This window comes from Portunus trituberculatus, chromosome 10, assembly GCF_017591435.1.
Source record: "Portunus trituberculatus isolate SZX2019 chromosome 10, ASM1759143v1, whole genome shotgun sequence".
In the NCBI taxonomy this organism is placed as follows: domain Eukaryota; kingdom Metazoa; phylum Arthropoda; class Malacostraca; order Decapoda; family Portunidae; genus Portunus; species Portunus trituberculatus.
The window spans coordinates 11,813,881-11,825,334 of record NC_059264.1 but is presented as its reverse complement, the minus strand read 5'-3'; the positions used below and the strand labels follow the sequence as shown (position 1 = coordinate 11,825,334).

At 39.7% G+C, this 11,454-nt stretch overlaps 1 protein-coding gene across 1 annotated transcript in view; it reads left to right on the top strand.

The window, feature by feature from the left end:
* LOC123502104 (zwei Ig domain protein zig-8-like) overlaps positions 1 to 11,454 on the top strand; it is a 360,559-nt gene extending 349,105 nt beyond the window's left edge. Inside the window, exons 7-8 of the mRNA XM_045251318.1 lie at positions 9,885 to 10,021; positions 10,751 to 11,454. Of these exons, the coding sequence (XP_045107253.1) occupies positions 9,885 to 10,021; positions 10,751 to 10,875 (262 nt within the window). The 3' untranslated portion in view covers positions 10,876 to 11,454. The remainder of the gene's footprint in view (positions 1 to 9,884; positions 10,022 to 10,750) is intronic.

Below are 11,454 nucleotides of genomic sequence, written 5' to 3'. Positions count from 1 at the left end.
TGGTTCGTTCACGTATCTAACTCTGCAATGGTTCTTTCACGTATTTAACTCTTTACAATGGTTCTTTCACGTATTTAACTCTTTACAATGGTTTTTTCACGTATTTGACTCTTTACAACGGTTTTTTTCACGTATTTGACTCTTTACAACGGTTCTTTCACGTATTTAACTCTTTACAATGGTTCTTTCACGTATTTAACCCTTTACAATGGTTCTTTCACGTATTTAACTCTTTACAATGGTTCTTTCACGTATTTAACTCTTTACAATGGTTCTTTCACGTATTTAACTCTTTACAATGGTTCTTTCACGTATTTAACCCTTTACAATGGTTCTTTCACATATTTAACTTTTTGCAATGGTTCTTTCACTATAAGTCTGGTCACTGCGCCTTTCATAATCGATCTCGTTCGCTTAGAAAGTACTTAATTATTTTACTCTCACTAATTATTCTAAAATTTACTCAGAACTTTTACAGTCTCACTTAATACTTTGCCACCGTACTTACCTTCTATTTCTGACTGAATAGTCTGTCACTGTGCTGAGGACTTTGCATACTCAATCCTTTACCGTCATTGTTCATACTTTCTTAATCTCATATGGTTTGTTTTCTCGTGTTGATATTTGACCTTTGTTATTGAAAATTCCTCTTCTCGTCTAAATCTACATCAAAACCGTTCTTCTATTTATTTTAGCATTCACCTCTTTGAATATCCGCACAGTAGGTACCTAATCCTCTATAATCAATCCTCACGGTCAAACCCATCCAGATAATGCATCAATTCCTCCCCCAATCCCATACATTGGCCCGGAATCCTGAGCAATCACCGACCTAGCCTTAATTCATGTATTCCTCCACCAACCACACCGGGCCGGCTCGTGTCTCGGCACGGCGGCGTATTAATCCCTTGTTGTTTGCACGCTTGTAACTCACTGCTTCCTCACAACAGCAAGTCAAACACGGGTCCGGGGAAGCGTGAGGCGCAGCACTGAGGCATTCACAGCATTTACAGCCACTTCTCCTCGCCACAGCGAGGCTCCCTGCCTGCCTCACTGCTGTTTACAGGGTAGTGCTTCGGTTTTTCGGAGAGATAAATACAGGTTAATCGCGTTTTAGACACAAAGAGCCTCTAATGGAAAGCAAAGGCGACCGATCTGTTGTTTTTTGCAGCGCTGTCCGTTTTTGAGAACGCTGGAATCATGATTTCATGAATACTGTTTGATCTATGAGTGCAGAAAAATCTTAAAGGTAGAAATATTTCGAATTTAAAACTTTAGTATAGATTTAAAAATTTTCGGGATTTAGAATCTACATTTCACTTACAATTAAGAAGCTTCATATTGAGAGCTTGGGGCTCAAATCTTTTCTTATTTTGATGTTTAGAAACTATTTTCAAATCCAAAACTTAACGATTGACAAAATAAATCTTTTTGTTTCAGATTTTTATAAACTGAGGAAATGCGAATATAGAATTAACCCTTTTATATGGTCATTCTTTTTTATTAGTACTTGGAGCAGTGTAAGGATTTGTTTGCATGGATACTTAAGAATGAGAAAAAAATATGTCTGATCGTGTCTTTCCTCAATACATCACTATCAACTATTATACCTCTAGTGCCTACAACAGTACACAAGTTCCTAAAAGTTGCAGATGAATATAGAAAAGAAATCAGAGCAGAGGGTAGCTTATAATTCAGAGTTCATATATAACGTAAAACTTTCGAGTCCGGAACTTATATTCTAAAACTAGGACAGATAATAAAGCATAAGATTCTAAACTCGAAGTTGAAAATTTGTAACATAAAATCGATAATAACATTGTGATATGTAACTTATAATCTTGAACAAACCTAAGGAAGATATACGAATGATTCGGAATTTAAAAGTAGAAATCACAACGTTAAATTTAGAAAACAAATCAAATCAATAACTTAGAATTTACATCTTACAATTCAGCAAAAAAAAAAAAAATACTTTGAGAATATATAAATTAAAACAAAATTCAAAATTCCCCTAAAACATATAACCCACACCCTGGAATTTAGGACCTGAAACTCGGAAAAAATAAGAACACTAGAATAAGGATTTTTAAAGTTATGAGTAAAATAATGAGCAAGATTATGAATTGTATTAACCAAGCCAGCGGTGGAAGCTGAGAGAGAGAGAGACGGTAGGGAGGTAAAGAAGTGAGAAAAAGTGAAGGGAAGTACAAAAGGAAGGAGTATAAAGACAAGGACATGAGGGAAGGAAAGAATAATGGGACGGCAAAGAGGAATGAAGGAGGAGGAGGAGGAGGAGCAGGAGGAGGAGGAGGAGGAGTAGGGTGGCATAAGGGAAGCTGTAGAAAGAGAATATTAGAAGGATAGGATTAAGAGGAAGGCAAGAACGATATAAGAAAAAGAGAGGAGTAGGAGAAAATGGAGACTGTGAAGGAAGGGAAAGGAGAGAATGGGAAGCAGGAAACATAAGAGAAAGAAAAGGAAAGAAGTAGAAAGAAAATAGGAGGATAGAAAGAGAAGGAAGAGTCAGAGAATATAAACGAAGGTAAGGAGTAAGAAGAAGAGAAAGAGAATATGAGAGAAGAAAGGGAATAAGAGGATACGAAAGAGAGGATGATAAAGAGAAATAGAATGACTGAAGGAAGAGAAGCACTAATAGTAAGAGGAGAAAGGAGAATATGAGAGAGAGGAGGAAGTGAAAGGAAGAGAAAAATGACAAGAGGGAAAAGAAAGTTGTAAGAAGAAAACAAAACGAGAACACATGAAATAAATTGATGAATAGAGAGAATGTGATAACAAAAGGAAGAAAAAGAAGATTAGGAACACAAGGATCAATATCATAAAGGCAGAAAAAAAAAAACTGCTACTTTCGTTTCTTACTATTTCTATTCCTTCATCTGATTTTCCTTCTACAGCTTTTCATTCCCTCCACTGTTGTATTCTGGAGGAGGAGGAGGAGGAGGAGGAGGAGGAGGAGGAGGAGGAGGAGGAGGAGGAGGAGGAGGAGGAAGAGAAGAAGAAGAAGAAGAAGAAGAAGAAGAAGAAGAAGAAGAAGAAGAAGAAGAAGAAGAAGAGGAGGAGGAGGAGGAGGAGGAGGAGGAGGAGGAGGAGGAGGAGGAGGAAGAGGAAGAGGAAGAGGAAGGGAGGAGGAGGAGGAGGAGGAGGAGGAGGAGGAGGAGGAGGAGGAAGAGGAAGAGGAAGAGGAGGGAGGAGGAGGAGGAGGAGGAGGAGGAGGAGGAGGAGACGAAAGGAGAGGAAACGGAAGCGAAAGAGAAGTAGAAGGAGGAAAAGGAAGAGGACGAGGAAGAGGAGGAGAAGAATGAACATGAGGAGGAGGAGGAGGCGGAGGAGGACAAAAATGTTTCTCCAACTCCTCGCTAAACGCTTCTCTCTCTCTCTCTCTCTCTCTCTCTCTCTCTCTCTCTCTCTCTCTCTCTCTCTCTGTCAGCCGCTTTAGTCTTGCCGCAGAAACAAATACTTGAAATATTCCCAAGCATTCCTCACTCAGTTGGAATTCCCGTGTTTCCTTGTTAAACGTGACTTTTTGGCTTCACATCAACTGCTGGTAAAAATACTAAAAGTTGCGAATTCCCTCCTTTTTCTACTCTGTTTTTTCTGCGCGATGGTGAAATGTGTAGTGAATGGAAGTGAAAGGTAGAGAAATTAACAAAGACGTAGAGTTTTCTATACCTACGCTAAGCATGAGATGAATAGGAACTTAAAGTGTTTTTTTGAGTGTGAGAAATAATCCAGAGTTTTTATATCATTATGAAGAAAGGCAATTGTGATAGATGTATAGAGGAAATGTGAAGATAGATATACGTGTATGCTTTCTTTTTTCATATCTTTAGAAAATAATGATAAATGATAAGTAAGATGATAAGTTATGGTGAATGTGAAAAAAATGGAAGGAAATTTTTCTTTTCATATTATACGGTAGAAATAAAAAAAAAAAACTAAATGTATATGATGGAAAAAAGAACACACACACACACACACACACACACACACACACACACACACACACACACACACACACGTTTCCATCCGTACATGAAACTTTTTAACTATCACTAGTCATAAAAAAACACACATGAAAACTAGTAAGTTCCACAATAGCCTGTTAAATCATCCAGTAACCACGAAAACTCCTTAGAAAAGCCCAATAACTTCCATCACAACCTGTTACAAGCCGCTTAGTCATGGCAGCGAGAGAAAGAGAAAGCGCTCCAAGAATTATGAACACTGAAGCGGTTTCTCTTGGCGGCAGCGGTCAGTCAGCCGCCGTGAAGTATGGTGGTGGCTTCCTGCGGCGTGTTCGTAACGGCTGGCGGAGAACTAATCACACTTTTACCACATAACGAGCGAGGCCTTAGCTCTTGCCTGCCGCCGGATGCTTCCCGACTCAGGTGCAGCGACGCACGGGGACAAACTGGTCATTATTTACGCCATTATCGCTGACTCTTGTTGGAGGACTGGTGATTAGGTATTCTCTATTATAGTAAGGCTAATTTAGACACGAGCTTTAGGGCTGGCAATCACGAGAGACGGAGACGTAACGGGTTTATGCTTGACAGCGTTAGATTTACAGAGATATACAGAAACTTATACTCAAAGCTATAGTGTCGAGTCGCAAAAAAAAATAAGTAATCGAGAAAATAAGTAACAGTTTTAACATGGTAAGGTTATGATTTTTTAGAGATAGGAAAAAAATGGCTCTTAAACAGTGGCAGTAGAAAAAACCTCGGTAAACAGTAAGTAATGAACCAGTAGAGAGCTTTTCAGAATAAGAATGGTAAGATTTATTGACAGCTCTCCTTGTGTTGTGTTCTTACGCGTACAGTCACTAAGAAATTAAAGAATAAAGCTAACGATACACATAACTTCAATGCGTAAAATCCGGAATTATTCATATCATACCAGCTTTTTTTCGTTTATGTATAACCCGTTAATATATGCATTGAAAAAAGTTTTGTTAGGAATGTGAATAAATAGTCAGTTTCTTTGTCCTCTATAAACAACACAATACTTTAGTGAATGGAGATGAATAATTCAGTCAGTAGCAGTGAATCCAGTCTTACGTTACCTTAGCTGGAGTCACTTGGTTAGAAGAGTCACCATGATGGCGATTAGTGGTGTGCAGGCTGGGGAACTGTTTATTGCAGCTTTTTATATCAATTTTCGCAACAGTGAAGGCAATAGGACGACTCAAGATTACCTAAAGACGTTCCTGGTGGCTGTGACGCGCTTCAGTGTGGGCACAACCAAGGAAGTGACAATTTAACTAGCTTTCTCGAGCACATCACACCCCGGCGAGAAAGAAGCAGAAACTCGCCAAGTCTAAGATTTCATTTCTCTGGTAATGAGAAGTGAAGGCTCATCTCTCTCATTGGGAATTATATTTGTTCATTTTCATTCAGTCTGCATCGTTATTTTGGTCAATTATTCAGTTTACGTGTAACAAAAATAAAGTCAGTTAAGTGAATGTGTATAAATATGTCAACAAATAGATAGATAAATAGCAGATAAAAGAAAAGAGCCTGTGTGTGTTTGAAGATACAGATATCAAAGAAGTGACTTGTTGATTTCACCCGATAAAAGAAGAAAAAATAAAGATAAAAGCAGGGAGGATAAAGAAAATATTATCTGGTAGCGGAAACATTCAGCTAACACAAATGTTACAGCACGAGGGGATGATGGAAGGACAGCAAGTTATGAGTGCTGATGATGACGTAAGTGGATATCTATGACGTAACGAAATGCTGGACAAAAACAAACGTTGACATTGAAAAATAAGAAAAGCAAAAAATAAAAGCAAGAAAAATATTTAAGAGAGAGAGAGAGAGAGAGAGAGAGAGAGAGAGAGAGAGAGAGAGAGAGAGAGAGAGAGAGAGAGAGAGAGAGAGAGAGAGAGAGAGAGAGAAACATTACATTGAAAATAAGAAAAGAAAATAGTAAAAGCAAGAAAAATATTTAGAGAGAGAGAGAGAGAGAGAGAGAGAGAGAGAGAGAGAGAGAGAGAGAGAGAGAGAGAGAGAGAGAGAGAGAGAGAGAGAGAGAGAGAGAGAGAAAGAAAGAAAGAAAGAAAGAAAGAAAGAAAGAGAGAGAGAGAGAAAGAAGAGAGAGAGAAAGAGAAGAAGAGAGAGAGAAGAGAGAAGAAAGAGAAGAGAGAGAGAGAAAGAGAAAGAAAGAAAGAAAGAAAGAAAGAGAGAGAGAGAGAGAGAGAGAGAGAGAGAGATGAAGAAGAGAGAGAGAGAGAGAGAGAGAGAGAGAGAGAGAGAGAGAGAGAGAGAGAGAGAGAGAGAGAGAGAGAGAGAGATGAAGAAACAACGGTGCTCACCCTCCGTTTCTTTAGGCTTAGCAAGGGTCAGTGATTTCTCTGTATAACAATTGTAGTTTGTAGTTTGAAAAGATTTCCATTGTAATACTAGTTCAGGTTGTGCTTCAGGCCAGGAGCTTTTGTAATAGTTCCTCCCTCCTCTTTTCCGTTTTCTTTTGATTTATTGGTGCTTCGTTTCCTTCGTTTTCTTCTTTCGTGACGTTCAGTGCCTGGTCTCCTGAAACGCTTTGTTCTCTACACGACTAGTTTCAAAAGGTCACAGCGATGATCAACCGGGTTATCAAGAGCGTTTTTTTTCTGTTAAGAATGTAGAAGTCTTGTTAACTTGACACTGTTGCCGTAAAAACATCCATAGAAGTCTCGTTAACTTGGCACTGTAGCAGTAAAATTTTCCCCTTAAAACCTCGTGTATATTCAAAGTGTGGGGGTTTTGACAATAGTACAGGTGTGGTGCCAAAGTGTCTGAGAATATGCTCCAGAATTGTATTAGTCGTATATTGTACTGTAGTTTTAAATATAGATAGATTGAAAGATTTATAGATTGATTGCCTGATAGATAGATAGATAGATATAGATAGATAAAACAGATAGATATAGCTTTACAAATCCTGTCCCATCCGCTCCAGTCTTTCTTTCCTTTTCGTTTTACTTTGGTTTGTTACATTACTCTTGAAAAATATAAATTGACAGAGCAACATAAACACAGACGAATAAATAAATGCTGACACAAACTGACAGACAAAGACTAACACACACACACACACACACACACACACACACACACACACACACACACACACACACACACACACACACACACACAGACATGTAAATAGTTGAATATAGATAGAGATATAGATACATAAACACACACACACACACATATACACACACACACACACACACACACACACACACACACAGAGAGAGAGAGAGAGAGAGAGAGAGAGAGAGAGAGAGAGAGAGAGAGAGAGAGAGAAATAGATAGACAGGAAACACACACTATAGAGATAAACAAATATATAAACAAAGCCAAAGTAAAATCTCTCTCTCTCTCTCTCTCTCTCTCTCTCTCTCTCTCTCTGGGCAGCACATTACTTAGTCCCGTAGAAACACAACAATAAAACAATAAAACTAAAATCTACATTCCTGTGTCGCCATAAATCTACTCCAACATCAAAACAATCGTACTATTTCTACAACTACTGATGAATTTTCCCCGCGAGAAGGAACTGGAAGAGTGAAAAAGGCAAATAGATAAATAAGTAAATAAATAAATCCATCAAAAAGGGCATATTCTTTCAAACTAACCCCTTCAGTAGCATGACGCGTTTGCATATTCCTTCTGGTTACTATTTGATTTTATACAGCTTCAGAAACATATGTGGGGATTAAAATAGTGAAGACTCTGGCCATTATTCTTTTAGCTTCCATAGACTCTTCCTAACGTAAATAAAATCCCTTAAACAAACCTAAAGTCAAGGTAAAAATCCCTCCTAATACTGAAGTGGTTAATAACAAAATACAGTACGGAGAGAGAAAAAAAAAAAAGGAGGAATAGTGAAAAGATTGAAATACAGCGACTTTCCAGTGTTATTTCATCGTGGGCCAGCGTGAAGGGCCTCCGTCACTCCAGGAAGGATAAGTCTCGCTGCGCCGTTGCAAGTTTTCAGTAAAAATTAGTGTGACAGCAAAATGTCAGCTCGCCAACTTCCGCGCTATAAATTTCAACAGTGAGAGTGAGAGAGAGAAAAAAGAGAGAAAGATCGGATTTGTATATTTTCATGGTTGCTAGTGTCTGTCTGTCTGTCTCTCTCTCTCTCTCTCTCTCTCTCTCTCTCTCTCTCTCTCTCTCTCTCTCTCTCTCTCTCTCTCTGCGTTAATGAAGTGTTTTTTCGTCGGTTTTTTATAATTTTCGTTTTTATTTATTACGTGAATAAAGAAAGTTATATTTTTCCTTCTTTTTTCCTTTCTTTCGTCTAGTGTGTTAATAAAGAGTAGATTTTTCTCTTATTTTTTTCGTATACTGATTTTTTATACAAGAGAGAATCCAGCCAAGGGCAACAAAATAATATAAAAAAAAGGTTCACTTGAGTGTTGGTTCCCTAAAAGAAAAAGTAAAGAGTTAACCAAATTGAGAAACAAATATCTTGATACCTCCCTCTTAACCTCCTCAGTACGATGACGTTTTAACATTTATTCTGCTTACTATTTGGCGATTTTATTCAGCTTCAGAAACTCATGTGGGGGGATTAAAATAGTGAAGACTCTGACTATTAATCTTCTCACCTCCATAGACACTTCCTAATGTAAATAAAAGCCTAATTATAATCAAAAACTCATTCATGGTAGAAATACGTCCCAGCACTGAAGGAGTTGAAAGAAGTCAAGTCGTAGGAAAACAGAAATACAGAAGTAGGTAGGGAGTGTTTGTTATATAAGATACGTTTCCATTTTCTTTTATTTTGCAGTAATGAGACAAGGAATACATCATGAAAAGACTCTGGCAGCTTTTATTTTACCGCGATTGTGTTTACTATTTTTTTCTATGCCTTAATTAGTTTGACGAGTGGAGAGAGAGAGAGAGAGAGAGAGAGAGAGAGAGAGAGAGAGAGAGAGAGAGAGAGAGAGAGAGAGAGAGAGAGACAACTCAATATGCCATCCCCGTCAAGAAAAAAAATAATAAGCTACCTTAGTTCTGGAGTTGTCATGATACTTCTCTTCTGCAACATTTCAAACCGTATGGGAGAAGAAACGTGACTTCTATCTCTTCACCTCCTCCTTACACGTATCCACCTCAGTATCTATGGGTTGTCCTTCTCTCAGCCTCTCTACAACCATTTAACTTTCACTTCCTATTACTTCTTTCACTTCCTAACACGTAATTATTCAAACATCAACTCTTCTCTCTTTATACCTCCCTACACGTATCCTTTCTAATTTCCACGCCTTGTTTTCCTTCTCCACAGCCTCTCCATGGAATCAGGTTACCTTGCTTTGCTCTCTCTGTCTATCCCAATGACCACATCTACCATTTTCCATCCTTCCTACGTATGTCATTCCAGTGTTCATGAGCTGTCTTCCCTCTCGTCAGCCTCTCTCCATAGCCAGTTTAACCCCTTCAGTACCATGCCGCGTTTTCCTATTCATTCTGCTTACTATATGGGGATTTAATACAGCTTCAGAAACTTATGTGGGGGATCAAAATAGTGAAGTCTATGGCCATTAATCTTCTTAGCACCATAGATCCTTCCTAATGTCAATAAAATCGTCTAATCACAACCAAAACTCGGAATAAAAATGCGTCCCAGTACTGAAAAAGTCAACTCTCTTGTCTTGTTTTTTTAATCTATACTCTCTATAGACGTGTTCGTTCAAATGATTAGCTATTATTGCCTCTTTATATTTTCTCTGTATGTATGTTCCAATGTACACGATCTGTCTTCCCTCTCAGCAGCCACTTAATATTTTGCCCTTCCACACGTGTCTACTTGAATATACCCTGCCAGGTCTCCTTCTCACACCCGCCTCTCTCTCCCCACAGCCTCAAGACGGAGCTGCGCGGGTCCGTGGCTCGCTCGTGGCTGCGCGTGACCCAGGCAGGGCGTCGGGACTCCGGCATTTACTACTGCAATGTGACCAACCTCGCCGCCGCCAGTGTGACCATCCACGTGGTGCCTGGTGGGTCTCGTGGCCCTCTAGAGGCTGTCTGACTGTGCTGCTGGTAGTAGTAGTAGTAGTAGTAGTAGTAGTAGTAGTAGTAGTAGTAGTAGTAGTAGTAGTAGTAGTAAGAGGAAGAGAAATATAGAGTAAATGATAGGAATGTGGTGGTAGAAGTAGGAGGAAGAGGAGGAAGTTTTAGTAGAAAATGGTAATAAAGGAAAAAGAAAAAAAAAAAACACCAGCAGCAGCAACAACAATAGTAGCAGCAGCAGTAATAGCAGTAATGATGACTTCAACTGGCTATTTAGATTACCACTTTCGGAGATACAAATCTAATATACTTGACATGTGAGACGCAATCACTGTGTAGCAGCCTACAGAAGGAAGCGCCGGGGTTGCTTCACGTAACGCTCTGAACAACACGAACAGCAGGAATGGTACTTGGTGCTGTAGAAACTAGTAAGGGACTGCTTTGAGGTTCGCCACGAGAGAGACAGACAGACAGACAGACAGACAGACAGAGACGTAAATGCTTTCCCCTCCAGCCTCCAACCAGTATACCAGTGTTCCTCTCCACTACAGCTTCCTTCCTCTATATAAATCACGCTTTCCTCTCACCATAGCCTCTCATCCTGTGTTTCTTCTCATCACAACCTCGTACACCTATCTACTCGTAATCCCTCCTTACTGTGTCTTCCTGCCTATATGCCCAACATAAAACTAACCTAGTATTATACTGTTTCCCAGACGAGTATCCAGCGGCCATCCAGCGCGCAGCAAGTGTCTCAGCAAGCGGCGTCATCCTGCTCGCTACCCTGCTGGCCTCGCTCACCGCCACAATGCTCCCCACCGCTCCTCCGCCCCACAGATAGCACCGAGGGACAAGATACAACGCTTCCTGCTGGGGCTAAGATATGACGGCCCTCCAATCCACCACAAGGGGAGGTGATGGGAATGAAAGGGAATACCAGCAGGGGTGTGGCAGCTCCTACTCACACGGTCTTTGCCAGCGTGAACCATACTTGAAGGGCCATATTCTGAAACGCTTCCATGCCGCACACCGATCTCAAAGGCTCTAGTTAAAAGTTATACGCGTTTTTAATGGTTTTTACCTTTCTAATGACAGACTGATGATATTACAACATTAACAAAAGACAAACACGTAAAATTTTGACAAATCTCCTCTGTGACCTTTGAAAATAGTCGTGGTGAGAGAAGGCGTTTCAGAGTACGGGCCTTGTTCTTCTGTGGAAAAGGTGTAACGCACGGGCCACCAGCACCTCGCCCAGCGGCACTCCATACAGGGACAGCCGTGAATGTGATGTGCTCTACTTAAGTGTATTTGTTGTCGGCTTGATTCAATGTTTCGTTCGTTCACCCCCGTTCGTTCTGGTTCATTTGATGTGTACTGAATAGCTATGTTTATCAATAAAGTACGTACTGTTTGCAAA